General features: G+C 41.8%; 3 protein-coding genes and 1 non-coding gene across 7 annotated transcripts in view; 1 reads left to right on the forward strand and 3 right to left on the reverse strand.

The window, feature by feature from the left end:
- Positions 1-46: 46 nt before the first annotated feature.
- On the reverse strand, positions 47-12862 carry LOC148639110 (ras-related protein Rab-8A). The gene is made up of 8 exons (XM_088621888.1): positions 12698-12862; positions 8635-8695; positions 7453-7513; positions 6607-6684; positions 5813-5902; positions 5575-5640; positions 5234-5284; positions 47-4623 (listed from the first exon to the last, which is right to left on the reverse strand). Exons 1-8 carry the CDS (start codon positions 12819-12821, stop codon positions 4531-4533), a joined length of 624 nt encoding a protein of 207 aa, XP_088478014.1. The 5' UTR covers positions 12822-12862; the 3' UTR covers positions 47-4530.
- On the reverse strand, positions 9975-10160 carry LOC148639111 (U2 spliceosomal RNA). Its single transcript, XR_015930909.1, has one exon. It is a non-coding gene; the product is annotated as a U2 spliceosomal RNA (small nuclear RNA).
- A 1262-nt stretch (positions 12863-14124) lies between the features above and the next one.
- LOC148639112 (small ribosomal subunit protein eS27-like) lies at positions 14125-17254 on the forward strand. Its single transcript, XM_088622267.1, has 4 exons — positions 14125-14283; positions 15342-15450; positions 15790-15900; positions 16845-17254. The coding sequence occupies exons 1-4, from the start codon at positions 14278-14280 to the stop codon at positions 16871-16873; spliced, it is 255 nt and encodes an 84-aa protein (XP_088478393.1). The 5' UTR covers positions 14125-14277; the 3' UTR covers positions 16874-17254.
- Positions 17255-18518: 1264 nt separating this feature from the next.
- tpm4a (tropomyosin 4a) overlaps positions 18519-24763 on the reverse strand; it is a 29931-nt gene continuing 23686 nt past the window's right edge. For 2 of the 4 annotated variants that reach the window (XM_088622264.1, XM_088622266.1), the window contains 3 exons: positions 24454-24516; positions 24256-24325; positions 18519-20092 (listed from right to left, as the gene is read on the reverse strand). In XM_088622264.1, coding sequence (XP_088478390.1) covers positions 20010-20092; positions 24256-24325; positions 24454-24516 — 216 coding nt within the window. In that variant the 3' untranslated portion in view covers positions 18519-20009. Of the gene's footprint in view, positions 20093-22401; positions 22688-24255; positions 24326-24453; positions 24517-24763 lie in introns of those variants that run through there. The other 2 variants (XM_088622263.1, XM_088622265.1) reach the window with 1 other exon arrangement.

Genomic DNA, 24763 nt, shown 5'->3' on the forward strand with positions numbered 1-24763 from the left:
CAAAATAGTGGCTGTGAAACTAAAAACAGAACTCCAAAACCACACCTTGTTTTAAAAGAATCTCATTTTAATAAATCAGCAAAAGTACATGTATCTACAAAGCTGTAGATAAATTCAATAAGATTTTAGAAAGTACAGTACAATCAAAGTAGATTTTTTTGTTTTGCAGGTATTGTTATTTACAAATCCTTTCAAAACGCAGTAAAATTTCCTCCCCACTTGCTCGACGATCAGCAAGGATGTTGGAATCTGAACTCGGGTTGGGACCAGAGTAATGCCAATGATATATTTAACGAAAACAAAAACAGTCACTTCCGAAAATGAGAAGTTTGAGAAATTTGAAACAAACGCAAACTTCTCAGTTCCAAGGTTTCATGGAGGTGGACTGTCAAAAACTAGACCCTCTTTGTACCAGAACATCTACAAATCCCATAGAGGAAATAAGTCCTAATTTGCTGACAGCCTCCCTCTGGGTTTTTGATTTTTGGCCTAAAATGCAAGCAACAGACATTTTCAAGGACTGTAAAACCTTGAATGGGTGGTTGGCTCACAGAAAGGATTCTCATCAAGGTTGGCTTTCCAGTATATTCTCCTGCAGGCCTGATATTGTAATCTGATCCCTGATTTTTTTAACGGATTACATTGCACTGGGAAGACCTTCTGCTTCATTGAGAACAAGAAGTAAAATGAGTTCTCTCTTTTGTACAACCTTGCCTTAAAATCAAGAAAATGCACAACAACAAAAAAAAACAGTGCCAATGAATGAAGCAGAGGAATTGAGAAACAAAAGGTGCACGAGGTGAAGGAATGTTTTTGAGAATGGCGGTCTCCATACTTCCTAAATAAATCATTTCTAAGCTTGTTTTTTTTTTTTTACACACAGGCTGAGGTCTTCTGTGATTAAGTTACATGACACATAGCTCCAAAGAGGAATGGAAATCAAGTATCTGAGGTGGTTTAAGACAGTAACATGGTTTTCCACAGGGTTGATGAGGAGTTCTCAACAGGCAAGGCCAAGCACAGAGTTATTTTAACATTTGGAAAGCCAGCCATACCCCAGCAGAAAGAGAGATCCTCTCCCCTTCTCACTTCTTAAACGGAGGTGAAGGCAAACTGGATTTCATGGGGAGAGTTACAGACATACCACAACGCACTCCTCCAATCTCTCTCTTCCGCAGCAGCGATGTTTTTGAAAAAAAAAAACTGCGACAAGAGGCCACTTTAATATTCTTGACCATCACGAGAAAAACACAACGGGCACTTCACCTTCCAAATGACTTGCAACCTTAAAGCATTCTAGGACCCAGAAGCGTAGCGGGCTCGACCGATTACCAATCTGAATTTCCTTTCTCCTACTACAGGCTCGCAGCTAATAAAGACGTTCTCTTCTTTGAAATCCCCTCCTCTCAAAACGAAAACTTTGTGGTCCTTAGTTCATCTTCCAAGAAAGCAGAATTCACAACATAACACCAGCACATAAATGATATCCAAGACAGAAAAGAAAACGGGGTATATAGGGGGTATTTTTCTTTCCAATTCGACATTAAAAGTCCCTGCACTGCCACCTAGAGTGTGGAAGAGGTATGCCATTAACCACATCTTGTCACTCTACTCTCATCTGCACTTTATTTCCACAAATCCCCTCTACTGGAAGAGAACGCCCACCCATCCAAAGACGCACAGTGCCCACATACCGCAGAAGGACACATCGCCATCAAAGCGTGGAGGAAACATTTGTGTGTACTTTCAAGACGGGAACCAGGCTCCAACACCGACTGGGTCAGTCCGTCCGGATGACTCTGAACATTTGCTTGACCTTTTTTTTTTTAAATGGCTCCGTACTGTTTTGTTGCAAAACGACGTTTTGCCTGGTTTGCGGAATTGGCGGATCCAAATCAAATGAAGTGGGGATCAAAATCGGACAGGCCTCTTCTACAGATTTCTTTACATAAATATAGTGCCCTTTGAAATAACAAGGAAATATCCTTTGGGAAAACCATACCGAAAGTAAATGTATCTACGATAATGGTCACGGTATTTTTTTTTAAAGCCGTGGAAGAAAACAATATGCAACTATGAAATACTGCATTTAGAACTCTGTCCTTGGAAGAAAAAAAAAACTTTCTTTTCTAGATTCTTCAGCAACAGCTGGCCCTTGTGACAGCTTCAATACACATCGTGCTTCGTGTAGAAACCCCAACCAGTCTGACACAGGAGCCCAAGAGAGGTCAGTACAGCAACACTTAAGACTGTTTTCCAAAAACAATTAACAGGAATCAAGACGCTAAGTAACACTTAGTCCCATTACAACATTCAAAGCAAAAAAATGGGGTTATGTCTGAAACAGTACTCTTTTCTTAAAATATAATTTTTTATTGACTTTTTTTAAAAAAAAGCAGACTTTGGCTTTCTCCCTTGCAGGAATGATTTTGTTCTACCAAAGTGATCCTCATTTACAGCATGGTTTCCAGCATTTCATAAAAGTTTGGGAGGTGCCATAAGACAGATCTCTGCTACTGTGGGTGAAAGCCAGGAAGCTGAAACGAGGGCAAGCACGTCACGTATAATGACACAGGCAGAAAAATCACGGTGCCACAGAAATCTGAGAAGAACCAGAAATCTGAGAAGAACCAGCTGATCAAATATTGGAGATCGCGATTCCCGGGGATACTGGCTGATTTCAATATATTTAGATCAAAACCCAAAGTGAACATTTCTCCAATTCAGCGCTTTCAAAACGAATACTTGGCTTTAAAAAAAAAAAGAAGCATAAGGAGTGCAAGTACAGATAAAGTGGACAAGGGAAGAAACACAGATGCGCACCTGAAAAGCCAAGGAAAGGTTGTTTTCTTTTGCTAACGGTTGTAAGAAAGTGGTCTGCAAAACAAGCACTGACCTGACTTGTGGAATGCAGGTTAAGGTTCTGCACTCATATTGATGATAAAAACACTTTAACTCCATGCATCTACATTGATATCCGAGTTCCCACACTGCTTTTTGGTCAAGACTCTTTAGGGCTCTGATGCCTGTTGGAGGCCTATGGTGTGATCCTGCAGTACCCTCAACTTTATACATGGTAAGGCAAAAAAAAAACACTTCGATCACATGTAATAAATTAAACGGCGTCCTACAAGGGAAGCAATCTGAAGCAACCCAAGAATCCGAATAGCAGTGGTGAGTGGTAAAAGCTACAATAACCATTGGAAAGAAAAAAAGACGGAAAAATTGTATTAAGTTTCATTATCAAAAAACGCAATTTCAGTCTCCACTATGAAATAATTAAGACCTGGCAGGCAGTAAAAAAAAATCCTTCAATAACTCAACTTCAGTGAACACATGGAATGTAAACTTGATTTCCCAAAAAAAAAAAAGAGACTTAAGTTTCAAGTCAGTGGGCATAAAATTATTTTTTAAGGTGATAGAAGTGCGGTGAAATGACACTTGAAAACACCATTTTAAATGACAAAATGTGATGTAGGCGATTGACGTTTGATAAACAAAACGTTTTACGACTAAAGATTGTCGAGGAATGTATACAACGAACCCTGCTTTGCTCCAGGCTTTTGAGCCAAGAGCTCCTGTGCCAACTTGAGATTAAAAAAGCAGCACTCAGTGATAACTATGCATCATCAAGAACAACTTCTGCAAACACCTCTGGTGAAGATACGGCAGAGAAAATCCCAGCCCAAGGTCTAAACCGGTTTGGAGGCCACAAGCTATTACGCTGGGGCATAGAATCTTTTTAAAAAAAAACGTGTACCTTGCAAAAAAAAATAAAAGAGTCTTGAATGACTAAAATGGCCTAACACTTCCAATCATGAAAAAGAGAATGACAATTTTACACATTACAATGTTCGCCAGCATTGATTCATTCAAAATGTAAGAACTCATTATGGAAAAAAACATCTGGTAAGCCACTCTATTCTTAAAGCAGATTAGCTGGGTTAGTTCGATCTTTGCTGGCCATTTCTAAAAAAATACAACGGTCTAATATGATGGAATCATCTCATCCAGTGTGGCTCAGAGATATTATCTCTCCATCTCTAATCATATGCAACTCTGCTCCAGACCTCAGTGAACTTTGGTGGAGGTGTAAATGCTAAGGGGCAAAAGATCACGAACGCAGGATGCTAAAACAGAAACGTGCAAAAAAAAGAAGAACTCTGGTGTTGAGGAATGCTGGGAAACCAATCAACAGGAGGCCATCACACCCGGCCTGAGGCAGTTGACAGAATTCGTATCTGCTTTAGATCAGCCCCCCAGCCCCCCCCATGGCTGGAGAAGAAAATAAAAAGCAAAAACCCGTCAGGTCAGGAAACGAAGAGGAGGGTCTTGTGCGGCCATCCGCTATGCGGAAGGGTAGGACAGGTGCGGAGGGTGGGGGTGGGGGTGGGGGTGGGGGGGGGGCGAGCCCACGGAGAAAAGGAGACAGCAATAGAGCCAGAGGGGGAGAGAGAGCGCGCTCTGAGCAAAAAAAGCACAGTCCAGTTCGGTCCGGCCACCAGGGGGCGGACAGTAAGGCCATGGTCCTCACAGCAGGTCACATCGGAAGAAACTGCTTTTCTTCTGTTGATCTGAGGTGATCTTCACTCCCTGGTTGCTGCCTTGGGGGCTGTTCCCCTCCTGAAATGGACAGAATCACACGGTCAAAACCCCTCCTCTCTCCACACAGCTCCTGGCACAATTCACCACTCTCCAGGAAACGGGGCTGTCATCTCAAAAGCACCGTATCCGCACTCAGAGGCAGACTTCACTTTCAGTGGAATCAACTGGTTTTTCTTCAGTTAAGAGAAAGCATTTTGCTTTGAAGAAACTAAGGCACCTCCTCAGAGTAGCTTTGGTTTCTATGCTTTATTCGCCTTTTACAAACTTCTAGAACTCGGGAATAAAACTACAAACTCCTATATCACTTTCAGAATTTTCTTTTGTGTTTTTGCCTGCATTTACTGTATATTTATAGGAAATTTTGCCTTTTACTTCATCAACTGTAAACACCCTTGACACGGGCACCACCTAAAATTAGGCGGCCTCAAGTGATTACCAATTAAACATGACTGACTATCCCTGCCTTTCTTGATCTCAGCCACCTGCTTTGTCCCTTTTCTTGGCTGCCACAGGTTCCTTGAGGGTTCTGAGATGCAGCATCTTAAAAAATGTCAACTGGAAATGCCATTTATATTCCAGCTGAAGTGGAAAAACAGTTAGAAAAAAAGATGGGTTTGGATGCTCTTACCAATTTCTTGTCCATTTTTGCTTTGATATCTCTGGCAAGTGTTAAAAACGCCTAAAAGAAATAAACATTGTGCTGTCAACCACAGTTATACATCAGTGACACCTGAATTTTTCCCTTCACTAGGGTGTGCTGTAAATTAGTGCAGCAGAAGTTGGCAAAACTGTCATTATTAACAGTAAAAAAGCATTTGAATCCAAACTGAAACAGCGTGAACTTCAAACGTAATTTAACGGCTGTGTTAACATTTGACCTTAATGTTCTTACCATTCCCAAAACTCTACTGTTTAACAGTCAAGACATTAAATCAAGAAATGACTTAGAAACCAGTCAGCTTCACTCACATTTTCCACATTGATGTTGGCCTTTGCACTGGTCTCCATGAACTTTATCCCATACTCCAACGCCAACTGATAAAAGAGGAAGCCAGAATTAACTAAAGCAAAACACATTTCTTTTCAATGTTTATTCCATGAAGCCGGAAAATTAATCTGAATTCTGCTCATCACTTCAAGCTAATCTTTTGCATGCCCTGCAGTTGCTGGGAGTTACAGACAGTCCGAGCCCTCATCTCGTCTTTACCTTCTCTCCTCGTTCTTTAGAGACCTGCCGTTTCTCGTTGACATCGCACTTGTTTCCCAGAACCATCTTCTCCACATCCGCCGACGCATGCTGTATCAATTAAAAGGAGTCACTACGGTGAATACATCTTTTGGGGAATGCACAAGATCAAAATACCTCTTGCCACTTCACTGGTTCATGATTCCAAAATATTAACTTTTTATTCATGATTATTTGGAACAGTGCAAGACTCAGCTGTTAGGGACCAACTCCCATACTCATTGGAGAAAGAGTGAGACATGTGGACATGCTCCTCCAACACACCCACCCTGCAAAGCCATTCACCTTTTTTAATATGTTGCTGGCTACAGAGCAACTGGCACTAACTGGTGGAGAAGCACTTTTCTCCCAAATGCTACCTTAAGCCTGCAGATCAGCAAGTTACAGCTATGCCAACCAGACCTAAGCAGCACACAACCAGTTGTGTATCACTAAATTAAGGGAATTAAGGGAATCCCAGTTACAGTTGGCTAATGACACACCTGCCCTGAGCTCATACTAGTGACATCAGGGATATAGAGCTGAACATGCACTCCAAGTGCCTTTACTGGTTGAACCATTCAGGAGCGTCTTTATTCACACACGTGGAAAGACAAATCCAGACACATGGAACGACGAGTTGAAACAATACTTGCAATTTCGCAAGTAAAAAACAGCTCTGCACTGAAGCTCTAACTTGAAAACAGATCGAAGGAGACTACATTGTGAAACTGTAAATTACAGGTCAGAAAACGAAATCTCAAAAGTGAGCACACCTCTTCAATGTTCCGTATCCAGTTCTTGATGTTGTCAAATGATTTCTCATTGGTGATGTCATATACTAACATAATGCCCTGGAAGTACAGGAAAAACAGATAACAGATAATCTTTTAAATTACAGATCTAAATGACTGTAGTAAGGTCATAATCTGGAATTCAGTTTCAGGGATCACAAATATTAAGAGCTATAAAAAGCATTCAATATTCACTTTGACAAAGGAAGAAAAAATAGTTCCACAAAACAAGTGTGAATACCAATGTTTTCACTCTCAGCAGTAAGCAATTCTCATACTCGAGATTAAAGGTGACTAAACAGCAAAGCTCATTACAGTGATTGCATGACGGTGGTGCAATTTCTGAAAGCAATTAAAAACTGTGAAAATACTGTTTTACACTTACATCAGTTTATATAAAGAAAAAATACATTCTAATACATCTTTAGAAAATAATTTAGCAAATACCCAGAAATGTCATGCATCACACTTTTGTTAAAAAAAATCACTACAGGATGCATCACCCAGATATAAATCAGAGTTTATCTCTGAAAAATAGCAGAGCAAATGTGGTGTTAGAAGCACAGATGGAAGGGGAGCACAGCTGCACAAAACTACAGATTTACAGAGTATTTGGAGATTCAAGATGTACAAGGTAGCCAAACATACCCCAGGTATCTACAGTATACCTAACACATCACAAAAGGCAGAAATGACTCGCACCTAAGATGAGCTTAATTGTCATTTCATGTTTTTTCTGTTCCCTTATATATGTACACACACATACGAATCAAAGGTAGTCACACTTGAAGGTGATCCAAGTCTTAAATGTTCTGCATCGTTACTCACCATGGCTCCTCTGTAGTAAGCCGTTGTGATGGTTCGGAATCGCTCCTGCCCTGCTGTATCCCTGCAAAATAAACCATTTTCAAAACAAGATCAATTAACATAGCTATGTGCCTGGGGTGTATGTCGCACACAATAGCTGACGCAACGATATCAGGGGCAATTAAGGAAACCTTCAAATTCAAAAAGGTACACTTTATTTCTTCTTTGCAACAGCCTACAATGGGTTTCGACATAACTAAAGCATGCCTTCCTTAGTCCGGTTTCATCAAGAAACTTCTAATTAAGGTTAGCACCCAATTGTTATTCCATTCAAAGAGTGGCAGTGCTTCCCTCCCACTTCCAACACGCCTGTTCGAAGTTGCGGGACGCCCTCTTTCAGCTGAGCTTGAGCCAGACACTTTAGCAGATGCACGTAACTTCTCCGTGCTATGTCTCCCTGCGACAAAGCTCACTGTAAATGTAAAATGTCTCCTCCTGTTTTCATACCAAAAGGACAACTCATGACAGTGCCAGATGCTAGTCAGGACAGCTGCACAGAAACACCATTAAATTAAAAACGGATGACTGGGTTCCTACTGTGGTCTGTCAACAAGAGGCTGAACAACAAACCTTGGTTCTAATGCACTTGTAAACAGTGATCAAACAGCAAGGTGGCTAGTCAGCAAGGTCATTAGTTTGTGACCTTCTCAGCCTCTGAAAGTCATGCCCCCCCCACAAAGTGGTTGAAAAGATTGGACACTGTTGATTTTTACCGAGTATTTCAAAGGGGAGTGATGGTCTCACCTTCATGAATAGAGGTGAATGCAATCTTAAAAGCGACTGAACAGTTTTGGTTTATGCATTTTCAACCACAGCTAGTGAACAGTAAATATAAGGACTGCACACACCAGCTGAAGGCAAGGTGTGAAACTCTCTTTAGAATATTCTATTCCATTTCATAGCTTATGCAATTTTGACATTGTGATATGTCACTAAGCACTTGTTTAAACAAATTCAAGAGAAAGTGCAACCACATCAATTAAACCACTTATCTGCACGTCACCTCTGAACCTGGGCTTAATGGTATTCTTTTAATATAAACTCACATACACCTTTAATTGCAGTTCATTCCTATTGAGAGAGACTCATCAGTGGATGAATACTGAAGGCTATGTGTCAATATGGAACATACACAAAACTTACCATATCTGTAGCTTAATCTTCTTCCCATCTAGTTCTATTGTTCTAATTTTAAAGTCAATACCTAGAAGACAGTAAGAAAATGGAAAAGCTTAATCTTCTGGCAGGGGATCACAGTAAGCAAACAGCAACACAAGACAAAGATAGCATCCTGGAATAAGAAAGAAAACAACAGCCCTGAAACGAGCATACCGGGAAAACCCCTCTGAGCAGGAAAGAGAGGAATGCGATCAGGGTTTTCTTGAGGTTTTTAAGTCAATCCTCCAGTATGGTCACGTTTTTTACTAAAACGGGTCTTGCCAACACTTTTCAACTTTCCCTCCTCCTTCGCAACAAAGAGCTGTCCTTGTCTCACCCACAGCTGCAGTCAGACCCATGCAGCTGTAGTTAATGCTCTTCATCTTTGCACCCCACACAGCTGCTCCTCCCGCAGCCTCACAAGCAACAGCGATCACTTATCGTCACTTGTTCACAGCAGTCAAACAAGGGGCTCAATTTAATGCCTTCCAGGCTAAAGGCTCTTAAACCACCACTTTGTAAAACTCTTATGAGCCCTGATCATTCCAAGCTTCTGTGCCCCCAGTCCCGTGAACTCATGGGTTGTATTCCTTTTACTCTTGTGCTGACTATGCAGAATGCCACCTGATCTCTGCTGCCTGCTGTCCCCAGCTGGGAATTACACAATACGTCTCCTGCCATTAGGGAAAACAAAGATGACTCATTTCCAGCAGGCAGCACATTGTCGGAAACAGAGAGGTATACTTCATACCACAGGTCGCTCCAGGCTGACTAGAAATTTTGGCTAGAAATACATTCAAAACTGGTACATTCAGCCTGGGACACCCTCAATAAGACTTTCCACCTGTAGCGATGTTCACTGCACATGACCTGTAAGCCAAAACGAAGAACGATTGGCACAGAGCTCAGGAAAACAATCCCTGCAAACATCTTGGCAATACATGCACGTGCTACAACAAAGGAAAACTCTGTGAAATGCCCAAATGGGAAGTTTGAAACACGGAAAATCAGAACTAAAACAAGGACATTGGAGAAGGAGGAAAGATGCATCGCTCGTCATCCCTACTTCTCACTGCAGTTTCTTCCTCCTGAAAGAGGGTGGAATTTATATATCAGCTGCCGTATATGTAAAGAGTACTTAGTCCTCAAGCATAACGAGCTCAAAACTGCTGCACGTGCAGAACTGGCTGAAGAGCTGATGCCCAGCAACACTGCTCTGAGAGGATGTTGCCCAGCAACACAACACAGGAACACAAAACCCTGCTGCATCCTCACTATACATTACTCCACTCTTCCTTGATCTATTAATAGCCTAGTTGTTCATCTGATTGTATACAATATCAGGAATATAAAACCTGTTCTACTGGCTACGAGGAAGAGGCATGCCCCTGATCCAGCTCCACATACTGAACATCCATTTAAGACGCAGCCCCCACATAGCTGGCCTATCAGATACCAAACTGAGAAGGACAGAAACTACACCTGATCTGAGCCATAGGGTAAGAAGATTTATCCAGAGGTCAGAGCAAGATAAAGCCCCCGTAGTGTCTACTCCACCTTCCTCAGTGTGGTCACCATACCAGGCGGTGAGCCTGCTCCTGGTGTCACCTGTGTGGCCCCAGGGTGGGAACAAAGGATTCTGGGAGGTATTCTTAATACAAGACATCATCATGGAAGAACACGTGCTTGGAACAAGCATGCATTCCTTTCCAAAAGGTACTTTCAATGGGCAAAGACGGCGCTGTTGCCATACCTAATCTTAAGAAAGGCACGTTTTGGAACCGCCTGCCAGCAGGTGTGATGTGATCGTTACTTAAAGCGATGAAAATGGTAATAACCCTTCAAGGGGTTTATTAGCATGACCAAAAGAGAAACACCAATCTAATGAACAAGTTTCCTCTGGGAATGGCACCTATTGCCTGAATGTGCTTGTACGAAAAACAAAACTCATAGGATTTAGGACTTGTATTCATAAACAGCATCACTGAATGCAAAAGACAATCTTGGTGATCTCCCCAGGGCCATAAAGGAAGGCTAGACTTCATGTTTGATGTTGCTCAGGCCTTGAGATAGGAAGGAAGTCCACATCGCAGTCACTCACACCTACAAATATACATCAGTTCTCGAAAGCGGCTTGCAGGGATGACAGCAGATAATACCAAACCAAACTCGGTCATCCTCAAGGTTTTCCGAAGACAGCCTGCTCTAGTTTCCTCCTGTCCAGCAGTATCTAGGCCTCTTCTACTTAACTTTCTCCGGAAAGATGTTTTACTTTGGCCCTGGTTCCTTCCTGCGCTGAGAGGAAGAGGACTTTGTTTCAGTCTTGTACACAATCAGGTGAGCCTACCAGGCTCTGAATAAACCCGGGAAGATAAAAGCTGGGTGTGCCGAGGTCAGGAGGAGGATATCGCAGCAGAGCCTTGTGTTGCTCTGTTGTGTTGCTGGGCAACATCCTCTCAGTCAGAGGGCTGTCGCTGAAACAAAAGTATGACAGAACTTTTGATGCAACAGCTTTTTGAGGGAATTGACAAGCCTTTCTCAAATTAGAATACGCATAAGCTGCCTCATTGTACCAAGCCCAAGGGGACTACACTGGCCTTCAACTAAGCACAACACATCTGAAGAGAAGGAAAGTGTAAATAGTTTGAAATAAAAAAAACTAAATTGCTGAGCGTACACAACAGCTCTAAACTCACTAGAGGCGCATGTAGTCCATTTTCTAATTGTTCAGATCTCTGGGGGTAAAGACGTGACCCCTCTGTTCTTGGTCTTAAAAATACAGTCAGCAGGGAGGTAGAAATGAAAAAACAGAGCCCCTCCACCCCTTTTAATCCATCTCCAGTGTACTCCAGCACACCAGAAAAGAAACTTGTTAAATATAGAATAACCACATTTTCTGATCTTGTAGAAAAAGTAGCGGTGCATCAACATCTTGTTTTTCCAGAGACGCAACAATTAAGAACATAAAAAAGGTTCCCTTAGACAGTCAGCAGCTAATTCATCCAAGTATCTCATCCAGCTGTTCCTTGAAAGCAGCCAGGCTACTGGCTTCAACCACAGTGTGTGCTCCACACTCCCACAACCCTTGTGGTAAAGATGTGCCTCTTGTTCTTGTTTTTAAACGAACTGCCACGTAGATTCCCACTCGTATCCCGCGTTTCCAGTTTCACGGTTCATTCTGAAGAAACTGACTGTCAGTGCCCTTGGGGGGGTTTTGAATACGTGTATGAGGTTCCTTCGGAGTCTCCTCCGTTCGACACTGACAAGATCCATCTCCTTTTTAGGAAGCTATAAAAACAGCGAAGTGAGCTCGGGGGGATGATGCTATTTCAACTCTCCTACATGCATTTATTTTGTAACAGCTCCACGGCAGCCAGACGAGGACCCAGATACTGTCCATGTCGTATCACAGACGTCCAGGCAGAAAGTACTTGACAAAGCCCGGAGGCGAGATAAGAATTAACCCCCAAAGAAGTTGCGTTTCCGCAGCCTGCAGTCTGCCGGGCCGCCACCGGGCGATAAAAAATGAAACCGGATAGACACTTCACAATACTTCCTATAAAGTTAGCTCCAGCAAGTTTTTAGAGCGCTAACGTTTCGTTTTTTTAAAAAAAAACTGCGGGGTCTTACACAAACGAGCATGTCTTCAAACACTACGCGAAAAACGCGTCCCAATTTAGCCGAGGAAACTGCATAAATATATATTATAGTTCACAGCCTAAATACCACGGAGCCACCGCATAAGGAAATACCAAGACCTTTGTGCTCCATCATAACACGTATATCTACAAAACTATAACTGAACCAAGACCCTGCTGCTCACTACCTTACAATCAAGTGTCGCGTTGTAACGCACAGCGTGCAAGGGCACGCAGTACAACTTTTAGGATGTTTTTCTTTCATTTCATGCCCGACATGAGGTGTATTCTGCGGACTGCTATAGCTACAGGGCTGATTGCACTGGGGTTGTCTCAGCGCAGTAACATACAGCCAACCCCCCCTTTCCAATTTACCCGAACAGAGGAGCTCACCGCAAACGCCGACCTACCTATAGTGGAGATAAACGTTGAGTTAAAGGCATCCTCTGAAAATCTGAACAAAACGCAGGTCTTCCCAACTCCCGAATCCCCGATTAGCAGTAGTTTAAACAAGTAATCGTAAGTCTTCGCCATATTACTCGCGATTGCGGAAATCCCGCCCGGCACTCTGCGGGAGCTGCGTAAACGCCAATCCGGACAACCGCGGCCCCTGATTGACTAGGTGGCGCGTCACTCACAGGGAAGCCCCTCCCCGTCGTCGTGGCTCCGGAAGTCGGGGTTAGGCTGACGTCAATCAAGCCTAAGGGGAATTCTGATTGTGCAGCCGGGCTCCGGCTACGCCCACCCCCAGCTCCTTGAAGGAAAGTTAGGAGTGCAGGTTTTGAGGATGTGCTTAGGTACTGTGTTAGTATAGATCAAAGTGTTTCCACGGTCTGTGCCTGGGGGAGCTATTATGATGAAGACCCATTTCAAAATGCATCATGAAACTAAAAATCTTAAAAGTTTTAATGCATGCTACTGGTAATTATAAACGACGAGCCGCCAGTTCTGAAGAACACATCCACTGTCCCAAGATTGTTGATTTTACACAATTATACATTTGCTTTGTGTTTTGGGGAACCTGTGAATCTTTGGATGTTCATAAACCCTGATAGCGCTGACCAATTTGTAACATGCTTTTTTTTTTTGCTTAAACTCCTTCAGTGGCAGTTTTTAGAACGAGATACAATCTCGACATCAGATCTGCTTTTCTTCACACCTTTGCATAAGTTAAATACTACTGAATAATACCACAGCTAGGACTATCTGCCAGGACTTCCTCGTTTTGGGAATTGAAAAGCGACCAGAGTCCAAAGAGCTGTAAAAACGTGTAGATGCGCAGAGAGATTAAAAGTACAGCACGTAAATCACTTGAGCCCTATAGGCGAGCAGAAATGTATTCTGAATGCCGGTTGTCAGTGCAAGAACAGCTATACTAAGGAGAGGCGTTCTCCTGATTACAGTGCCCATACTGATATGAGCCACTGATACGAACCCCATTTCAAATCTCCTCCTGTAGTTTCTTGTCATCTTAGCGCCTGTGGTATTTTGATGGGTCAATAAAATTAAACATCTAAACGATTGCTTAATACATTAAGAATATTATAATTGGATTTGAGGTGCAGGTTTTTTTTTCACGTAACAAAAGCATGGTTCCGTGAAAAGGACGCTTCTTGTACATTATAAAGTTTATATAAATTCTTGATTTTTAAAATGCTGTCGTTTGTTAGTTTATACAAGTAGCGCGATTTATGGATTACCCCGAGAGCGCTTTATTCAAGTTCATAGACGCAAGAAAATCTGAAATTGGCTTTAACTTGTTACACAAGGATACATCAAACATCACTCTGCAAACTGCGTTTATACAAATATGACGTAGTTCATATAACCCCCACCCCGAGGAGGCGGGGAAATTTCAAGAAAATACAGGCGTTTGCAATAATCACCATACAATACAGCACTTGCTGGCTGTCATAGGTATTATTAGTGAATCAGTCCGTCACTGTTAAAGAAGACAAACCAGGGGGAAAAAAGTCCAAATTAAAGAACGATGCCGGTAAGTTTCAGCATTACAGCTTTAAGCGATTCGCTACTTTTAATGTGGGAATCGACTGTCTAACAATTCGTGCTGCTGCATTTAAATAACTGAATAATTAATAATCGAGATAACCACATCCAAGCAATCTAAACTGCTTTAGTTGCGTATCTTGAGAAGTCTACCGCGTTGCTGAAATAGTCAAAATCAGTAGGCTACAAACTCCGAGGTTTATTCAAAATGTAAGACCATTCAGTGAATGAACTTAGTCGATTTATAAGTGTACAAATGTGCCTAAAACTTCTAAATGTATCTACTTTGACTGCAGAACAAAAAAGACATTGCTTTAGTTTAGCATTAGTTTTTGACAGCTATGTACCGAACGACAGATGTGATTGCTTTATTTAACTTGTTTTTTATTAGGTAGATGTGGGGAATATATTTTGTATTTTGTAAATTACCACTGTCACAGAAACAAAATGCATCCAAGATCATTCTAATAGCAATGATATATTGCAATGTAAATTGGTGTCGTTTTACAAGTCTGGACATGTCTAGTGAACAGCATAGCAGACAAGCGATTCTATTGCAATTCTGAACTTTAAGCACTAGAGGGAGCAGGTCATTTGTAGCTGCTATTGCCATGGTATTTTACGTACCTGAAACTCAATACATAAGCTTGAAAGCTTGCCTTTCAGACATGAACGGCACATGTTATCTTTTGCAACGTCTGACACACGGAAGAAACGAAATCAAGTTTGCCCATTGTTAGTATTTTTCACCAAAACGCTGAGAAAACATATGCCATAGCAAATAGTAGTTTAATAAACACAATAAACAATCATATATTATCTAGATAACAACGAGTCTCGTTAACAAAAAGGCATATTACTGATGGGTTACTCAATTTTAGCTTATATTATTCGGGAAAGATCCATGCGTTACCAGATGCATTCAGATTATTTTTTTACACAATTATTTGAATTGAAATTGGCGACTGACCAATTTCAATACAAATTGTGAATTTGTGACCTACTGTAAGTGGCTTCCTGTGTAAATAAATGGCTGTCCGGTCGCAGCTCGCCACCGACCTGATGCACCCCCTCTACGAGGTGGAGAAGAGGAGGCACAAGAAGAAGAGACTGGTGCAGAGCCCCAACTCCTACTTCATGGACGTCAAGTGTCCAGGTAGGAAGATTTCCGCCCGCTCGCCGGTGTGAAAACACCCTATTCCACCGCCGTGCCGTCCCTGCGCCTCGAACCGGTTTACAGCTCCCGCTCAGGGGAGCAGACGAGAGACACGTTTCGGAAAATGACCCCCGCAAGGAGTCAGCTAGCGCCGAGCCAGCTCGCAGTGCCGTGTCCGGTGTTTTTGTTGGGTTTTTTTTTTGTTGTTGACTTGGCTGCGGCTACGGTGCGTTTTTTTTCTCCCGGCGCACCGGTGTAGCGGCGATGGTGATGCCCGTGGGGTTGGCGTGCGTGTTGTAACGGTGCGTGTCCTCCTGTCCCCCCCCACCCACGCGACAGGCTGCTACAGGATCACCACGGTGTTCAGCCACGAACAGAGAGTGGTGCCCTGCGCCGGGTGCTCCTACGTCCTGTGTCAACCCAAAGGAGGAAAGTGCCGCCTGACAGAAGGTAGGAAGGGAGCCGTTTTAGGAAGAAATCTTAATATCTTCCTCTTCAGGGTGCATGTCCAATAGCCTACTCGCCAGACTGTGATACCTTTTCATTACCCTCCTGAGTTGGTACATTGTCTAAAGCGTTGTTTCTGTGGTATTGCACTGGGGCTAACAATGCTAGACAGACAATTTGCTTTAGTGTTATATTCCTGGCAGCAAGGCTGGGGGTCTGTGCACAGTCCCACTTGACTGACAACTCCAGACATCAAGATCTTGTCTCTCCTTTGATCTTCTCTCCTCTAGAGTGGAGGTCACCAGCTCTGCCCCCAGTCCAGGTGTTATAGGCCAGTACCGAATCACCAGTTTGGAAAGACTTGGAACAATTTCACTGTGGGCAGTCAAACAGATGATTTGTTCAACTGATTCTTTTAGAGATCATGTGGGACCACACTGAACTCTCCTAAAGGAACAGATCACGTTGTTAATTAATCAGCATCTCACTGGTGTTTGATGTGGTTGTAAATGCATGACCTGCTGTAAGATTATCTGGACTGGGGCTCTCTAGTACCAGGCTTGGAGACTCTTGTCTTAAGAGTCACTCCTTGGACAGCACACAACGCTTCTCAGTTTTCAATCTGGCCCTTTTGTACGCTGGCTACAGCTGTGTAGTCTGGCAATTTAGGATTTTTAGGCATATTGTGTCTTTATTTTAGTCCGCTAGGTGGCAGTCATACATGGACAGCAGTATAACTCTGTCTCACTGCCGAACGGGATTCTGAGTATGTGCTAATTAACCCCCTTTTCACCTGCCGAGCTGTAGTCGGGGTTACTGCTCGGAACAGGAAATAGAAATCTGGCGCCATTCTTGACCAAGGCAGCTTCCTGGTAGGTCTAACCCCCCCCTCGCAAAACAAGAGCTGTAATTCGAAATCTCCCCCATTTTCATTTCCTGTCCTCCAGGCTGCTCGTTCAGGAGAAAGCAACACTGAGTACGTTCCCATCACGCCTGAAGAAAGACGAAAAGTGAATGTCCCTCTCTCCAGCTCGCCCGGGGACTGCCAGGCTGACGTGAGCAGTACTCTGCTTGACGGGGGTGGACTGAGGATGGTGGAGGTTCCTCTCACTGCCGGCTGATTTCAGTGGGGGCTGTAGTGACCAGAAGCAGAGCCGTGCACAAACCACATGCACACCAGAGTTAAAAATGCTTCTCCCTACACAGTAACTTAAATATAAACCTGTCGTAGAATCGGAAGGTATCATAAAGAAAGCATTGTTTTTACAGTAAGTCTTCATTTTAAGGGACCTTTTCTATGAATTAAGTTCTTACTGTAATATACTTCTTCCAATAAAAGCTCAGTGTCTTAAATTCAGCTGGAGGTCCTGACCCCTTCTTAAGTATCTGTATTTTAATTTACTAGTTAAGTCAATAGAGAAAAACAGATTCACAGCAATAACCAGAATCAGGCTCTGTACAGCATATTTACTGGAAGAACCAGAAGCATTTTGCCTGGGATTCGAACCCTTACCTTTCACTCCAGACTAATCAACCAACTTAGCTTGCTTGTTGTACTCCAATTGGCAATGTACTATTATATATGTGTGATGTAAAATAATATACTCCAGTTAAAAAATCTCAGATTATGATTGGTTTCAATTTTCTTTGTAATAATAGTTACAAAGAAATACGCAAGACACAGCGTAGACAAAGAAATTCACTAGAAATGCATACACCTTATACACTAGACCTTCGTGTGGTGAGGTATGGCAGCGTGCGTTGGCTGCAAACATTAGGTGAAGGTTAATTATACGAAAAGTATAAAGAAGTAACAACGTTTTGGCAGTTTAGCCTCTTTCAAGGGTCACTCGCCTGAAAATGAGACGATCGGTAGACCGGTATGTTTCAACTACTCCTTAAATGTTTAGGATAGCTACGCAACTCAAGTTTGGCCACTAGAGGGCAGGAAAGCACCAGCGCCTACCGCTCCGGTCGTGGTTTAACGAAGCCGAGGTACAGTAAGTAAGCGGCTAATAGCAGCTTTCTACGCAACAAATATTAAATCAGAAGATCGGAAAAAAAGAATAAAATCCAGTCCAGACCTCACAATAACTGGTACTGAAAAGGCCAGGCGTTGTTACATATTATACACAACAACGATGTCACGTTTTACCTCGGCAACAAAGCCTAAAATGATATCCAGGGATGTTAACTGCTGGAATACCTTTTTGCTTACAAAGCATCAATATATTTTATAGAGAGAAAGCAGGTGTGTATGTTATTTTCCCTGTGCTGTATATTTATGTTCCTTTTCTCAAGAGGAACTCTAATGGTATAAATTTCATATGGCTTCCATTTTTCAGGCTGTCTTAATACTTAGACCTGGGGAGGAAACTCACAGCTGTCTTAACACAAGCGAAATAGTTTCAAACATGTACATTGAACACATTTGCGCCTGAACAACAGTAACATATTAGAAGAGAGTTGCTACCAAAGGAACTGCTGGAAGAATTTCAACTCCAGATTAAACTTTCAGGTCTCTTCGTTGTCTTGAAGAGGTGAAGTACCTTGCAGACACCCGGCTGTGTAAAATACACAAGCAGCAAAGTGGGAAGAAAAAACAAAGACCAACAAAGACACCGTTTTGTAAAAATTTATTAGATTTAAAGCTAAGAAAGTGAAGTATTTCAATACAGATTTAGTGAGGCAAATGTGAGGTACTTGTATCAAGGCCCAGAACATGAAGGCCATCCTCACTTTGTTAACAAAAAAAGCATCATAAGACAAAATACGTAAATGAAGAGTGTTTTTTTTCCTGGTAAAATAATGCACTATGCATATACTTTGGTTCAGAGACACTCCATCCAGAATAATCTGTAGTGTAGAAATGGAATGCTCGATGTTAATTAGTAATGTCAATCTAACATATACACTGGCTGTGTCTTTTGCCTGTACACAGGCACTGCATCTTTTGCTGCTCTGCTGGGAATCCCATAATGTAGCCGATGTAATTTTTATGGGATTATTTTTACATTAAAACACCGGGAGGTTGTTAAGCAAATCAGGAACAAGTCCAAGACCCAGATCTGCCCATTCCTGCTGGTTCCATTGTCTCCAGCTGAGCTCCTCATTACCTAATTAATCCCCTTCATTGACCTGGCACTTGGACTATAACTGATATTCTGGCCTTGATCATTTTTTAGCAATTGAAAATAATGGAAAAACACTAAATTAAGCAAATTGTCCTCCATTAAGGGTTACATTAAGTAAGGGAAAGTACAGCTGGAGCTCTCGGGCCACAAACTGGGAAGCCTATATTTAGACAAATTTTCTTGAACAAATGAGAAAATGGCACTTTAACCATCTGAAACAGCAGAAAAAAGGGTGGCTCTTGCTACAGATGACTGAAATGATCTTCAAATACAACTTTGAACCACAAAGTTCACATTTTTGTTCCATGAAAATGGATTAAGACCGTTGTTACAACACTAATGCATGACATTATCACATTTTGACTAACACATGGAAAACAATTTTTAAAAGCATCCAAACAAAATTGGTAAGACTTCATCAGTATTAAAAAAAGACGGTTCTTGTTTTTTTTACCAGCTCAACACAGACCTACTCCTTTCCCACATCTCCTGCTTTCCTCCTGAGTTCTCTGCTCTCCTGTCTGCAATGAGATGGTTTCTTCACCGCGCAGTCTGAAAACGATCACTTCTTTCAAAGAACTGGCCTCTTTTCTCACACCGTGTGCTCAACGCATCCCAGGTGTGTTTGAACTGTGCCTGCAACTTGTGGATTTGTAAACCTAAGTTTTTTTCCCAAACAAATTCGTTTTTTCCCAGATAAAAACATGAAACAGAACTTTGTTATCATGACTGAGGGTTTGGGGGAGGGGGGAAAACCAGAATGAATTGGAAAGTTCTGTGAAAGAGACAGACAAGAAAAGGAAAGCATGGTCTTTAAAAAAAAAAACACTGCAGATACACGTATAACATTCACTTTTTAGACCCTATTTTCTTGGGGAGAGGGGATCGGGAGATTTGGTGCTCGAAAATGGGGAATGAAATTGAATATCCATGGAATGACGCTCATTTCTCTCTTCCTTCGTGGGCTGTCGTTGCTTTTTATAAGCTGTTCAGTTCCTGCAGTGTTTGATCCAAAACTTGGTGCATTCCCAAGTTCTCCTCTTTGGCACATGATAGCTTTTCTGTAAAAAAAAATATATATATACTAAATGAAAAATATCTAGCTGTATTTTGATTTAACAATAACCATTGCATACTTTGCATTTAGCAATATGGGACCTGAGCTTGTTGCAGTACACCGTGCTCTTTAATAGATACATTTATGCATGGCTTCTTTTTCTATTTAAGGATAAAGCTCCTTATCACTCAACACTAGTAACTAGGGAACAAAAATTGCTAAGCACACTATGCAAAACGCCTTAGCCTTATAACTTGCATGTTACACAAAAGGGATTCTGTCTATATAGTTCTTAGATACAGTACATAGCATTGAACAAAATCTGATACTGTTTATGGATTTGTGAGAAAGACGTATCACTAGTATTTGAATTTGAACACCGCATGGAAAAAAGACCAGATCGTTCTGTGTGAATGATCGACCTGTAAAAGAGAATGGCACACTCCGTGTTTTGAGTGGCTAAAAGCTCTCTCCACTCCAACGTTAATTTGTAACTTGTCCACATTCCAGCATTCACAAGCCTTCATCAGGGAAGACACATTTGCCCAGACAAATCTTATGTTAAAGCAAGAATTCTTTCAGAATTCCATTTGGGGAAACCATTGTTTTAGGGTTAGGGTTGTCAAAAACTACATTTTTATCTCAGAAGTAGATCCATCTTAGAATTGTACTTTAGTCAGCTTCTGTTCATAGAAGAAGCCTCAAAATCTTATTTCAGTGTCTAACTGAGGTGATAAAGTACTGAATTAAAAAAAAACAATGTCTTCCTTAGAAGGACAGTATATTGTTAATATTACTACCTCTCTGAACGATGGCGATCTTTCATAAAAAGGGCTTCCTTTTTAAAACCTTGCTTTTATCAAATATTTGCCTGATCAAAAGTATACAGTATGTTCTGATGAAGGTTTGTGTTTGCTGAAACATTGATAAGAGTTAATAAATTAGCTTGGACTACAGAATGTGCACAAAATTGATTTCGCTACCTTTACCGATTTGTAGTGGACAACACCAATAACTTCTGGATGTGCATCGTTTTCTTTCTTTTAAGATCATTCGTTATTAGTGTGTTATTATATATTGTATATTAGTCCAGTAGGTACAGGATGAATAAGATCAGTTTTTGGTTTTGTTCAGTCCGGGCTGTGACCCCGAAAACATAACTTGCCCAGGGACTGGAGTCCTAAAATTTTCAATGTCTTTTGTAAATCACCACCAGCTTAAAGGCATGACAAAAGGATAAGTCAATCTAATTTAATCTTTGCTTTAAACATTGATGAAAAAACACTAACTCTTACTTGTATCAATGTTACTCCTTTCTCTGTTTATGGCTTCAAGCTTTGAAGTCTCAAACCTCCAGTTTAAGTCCAAAGCCTTAACACTGCTCATTGCTGACTAATGCTTAATGATTAATTTTAGGATTAAAAGTTGGAAATTTATTGTATTTAACGGTTTTCCCGGCAAAGCTCTTAAACTGTTAAATAATCGAACCAGAAGCCCGCATTTGAACATGGTGTATGCCTCTGTCCCTTATAGTACCATAAGCACTCTACATGGAAGGCGTTTTTAAAAATAAAGCAAATAAACTATTTTCCATTTTATACCAAAGCAGTTTAGAGTCACCAATTGCGTTCTACAGCTTTACAGCTACTATATAACTCCAGGTCTGCACAGGGAGAATGAGCACTCCAACATGCCTGTTGATCAGAGCCTTTAATCTCTGGACATGTTTTAAACTCTACAGTGCTTTACAGGAGAGTCAACACCGATTGGAGAAACAGCACTCTTGCTGACATCATCGAAAACCCACAGGTCTCCTGCAGCTCCCAGGAATCACTGCTTGATCCACGGCCAACTAGGCCCCACCTATCCAGTGCCTGGCACATTATGCATTATGCATTATTAAGGAGCTCCAGTCACAGTCAGCCAATGACGTCATCCAGACATGCATGGGCAACATCTGGACCACAGAGACATCTGGACCTGTACTCTGATCAAGCACTTCTGCTGGTGGGAACCGCTGGGGAGTCACCATGCGCAGATGTTGCAGTTACAGTAAAGAGTCTGAAGAGACACTGTCAAAGTCTTATTTTCTGACTCATCATTGCATCTTTTTCCCCCATTGACTAAAAAACAATATAACACAAAGTCGGTCATGTTAAGTTCACAGGCTGTAGGCATCACCTGATATACCTGTCTGTGACATGCTTCCTAGAACAAAAAAAATAGAACAGGCCCCGACAGCTTTTTCATTAGGCAGGAGGCTTACGAATGCTTAAGAATGTTCAAAGAAAGGAAGAACGGAAATGGAAGATGTGCCATGAGACAGAAAGAACTTTATTAAAGCTTTGTTTTTACAGAGAGGTTCTCACAGAAGGTGACTCAGAGAAAAGGCACAGGGGTGAATGACCAGAGATTCGAGGCAGCAGTAGAGAGCAGGCCGCAGGAATTAGGAAGGCCACCCTTCTGGAGAGAAAAGGCTGTTGGAGAGGGTGGAGGGGGGAAAGGGGAGAGGCCATCTATAAGGAGGTCATGTCGTTGAGGGCGTGGTCCAGCTCCTCACTGATGGCCTTGTACTTCAGCTTCTGAGCGTAAAGTTCGTCTGGAGGTCAAAGGGCGCAGGAAGCAGGGAGCAGCAGCAGCAGAGGAGGAGTGCCGGAAGAAAGAGAAGAAATGAAACGAGCAGGGAACAGAGAGAGGGAGAGAAATGGAAAAACAGACAGGTCAGGAAGAGCAAGAGCAGATCATCAAAAAAAGCAAGAAGTCTACAACAACGTTGAAGACACAAAGCCATTTCCTAGCTCCTGATGAAATTCTACTTGAATCATTTCCTGGAATAACTTTTTTTTAGGGTCAGGGCTAGACAAGGAAAAATGGGACACTCCACAGAAAATTGGACTGCCCAGGTCTCTAGTGTTAATGGGAGTCATCTAACTGTGTGAGTCTTTAGTTTATTTTAGAACCGCACAAGTTGTTCCCTTTATTATTCTAAAATGTGCATTTCCCCCCCACACACATAGCCAAGTAAGTGAGAAATCCAGTCTATAAATTATACAGGAGAGGACCCAAAGCAAACTAATATAAGTACAGGAGGTATCCTGCCCTCCATATTGGTGTGCACTATGCACAAGTTACCCTGCAAAGGCAACACAGAGAATACAAATTCTCTGGCAAGTATCCTCTGGCTCTGCCTCATTGCATCATAATTATACACACTACTTTACTCATGAGACTGAGTGAAGCAGCAGACCATCCTTTAAAAATTTTCCACAAGTTCAGCAGAAGGTCTTTTTTTTTTTTAAGAAAGTTGAAACCTTAATCCCAGGCTGGGACCTGACAAGTCAGCTTTCCATTTTAAGTTTGAGAAGACTCAAAAGGACAGGAAGCAACCCGATTCGGTATTTAAGGCCTGCACAAATGAGTCACAATAATAAAACGATTCAGTCATAAAATATGGCCATACAAAAAAAAGATATACAAAATACTGCATAACTGATTAAGCCTGTTTTCAGTAATTTCACTCTTAACCACATTTCGGTTTTTCAAATACGACCAAACATAAAACATACTACGAGTGTATCATGCCACAGTCTGCATCTCAAATCAAACCAAATAAATTAATAAATCCTTAAATTACAGTGTCCAGGAATCCTTAAGTAAAACATAAACAAATCAAAAGTACACATATATAAAAAATCCTTCTTAATTGCAACATTGCAATCCAGTGACAGCAAATTCAAGACAACCCTGATTCTACAGCAGAACTGGGCCCTATGCAGTTAAGACTCAAAGGCTTTTTAAACTGGCCACAAAAACCACCTACCCTGCTAGCAGTTTTATGTTAAAAAGTCTACATTATCATTCATGTAGAATTTCATAGTGCTCATTGCTTTCCTGAAGGTGCTGAAATGCTGAACGTAAGCTCACTCTGTGAAGATAAATGATGAGCAGAAAACCATAATGCTTTGAGGATGGACTACAGATTCTCTTGGGGTGAATAACATCACAGCACATTTCAGCCCAACACCAGTTTGGCCGTTTTTGGCCCAAAAGGCCTTGTAACGTTTTAGCGTGGAAAGAGAAGGCAGTTTTCTGTGGTAACAATTCTGTTCTGTTGCGCATTTCCACACAGACTGAAATGAGGATCTGTGAGAAATGGGATTACCATACCTTCCAGGTCATCGATGGTCTTTTCCAGTTTGGCAACTGTCCTCTCAGCAAACTCAGCTCGGGTCTCGGCCTGGAGACAAGAGAAACCGAGAATGAATCCTTGTACTGGAGATGGACCCAGCCTTGGCTTATGGATGTAAAGATGTTTATTTTTTTCTCAGATATTGTACAGACAGGAAAAGGAGAACCACACTATACCTCTTTAAGCTTGTCGCCGAGAACCTTGATTTCCTCTTCATACTTGTCCTCCTTTTCCGAGTACTGAAAAAGAAACCAATAAAGAGATTTGCTCCCACTCCACAACAAGAGGGACCATGAAAGAAGAGAAGCCATGATTCAATCCTACTGGACAAAATGTCCTGAGACTTTGCCCCAAACACAGGCACTGCTCCAGGTTAGCTTAACAGAGGAGAGTGATCTCGTAGTCTTCAAGAACACTGCTGCATAAAACTCATATTCATAATTCAATTATTTTACGTTAAGTCACTGAGCGTTTCCAAATTCTAGA

Source organism: Lepisosteus platostomus, chromosome 27, assembly GCF_059453375.1.
Source record: "Lepisosteus platostomus isolate fLepPlt1 chromosome 27, fLepPlt1.hap1, whole genome shotgun sequence".
NCBI lineage: Eukaryota > Metazoa > Chordata > Actinopteri > Semionotiformes > Lepisosteidae > Lepisosteus > Lepisosteus platostomus.

What these genes read in the sequence shown, in the direction of transcription:
- LOC148639112 (XM_088622267.1), top strand. An exon ending in CATGGACGTCAAGTGTCCAG is followed by an intron (nt 15,451 to 15,789) that starts GTAGGAAGATTT and finishes CCCACGCGACAG; the next exon opens with GCTGCTACAGGATCACCACG. An exon ending in AAAGTGCCGCCTGACAGAAG is followed by an intron (nt 15,901 to 16,844) that starts GTAGGAAGGGAG and finishes CCTGTCCTCCAG; the next exon opens with GCTGCTCGTTCAGGAGAAAG.
- LOC148639110 (XM_088621888.1), bottom strand. Translation starts at nt 12,821, where the DNA reads ATGGCGAAGACTTACGATTACTTGTTTAAACTACTGCTAATCGGGGAT. An exon ending in CTAAAGAACGAGGAGAGAAG is followed by an intron (nt 5,641 to 5,812) that starts GTAAAGACGAGA and finishes CTCTTTTATCAG; the next exon opens with TTGGCGTTGGAGTATGGGAT. An exon ending in CAAAAATGGACAAGAAATTG is followed by an intron (nt 4,624 to 5,233) that starts GTAAGAGCATCC and finishes TGTCCATTTCAG; the next exon opens with GAGGGGAACAGCCCCCAAGG.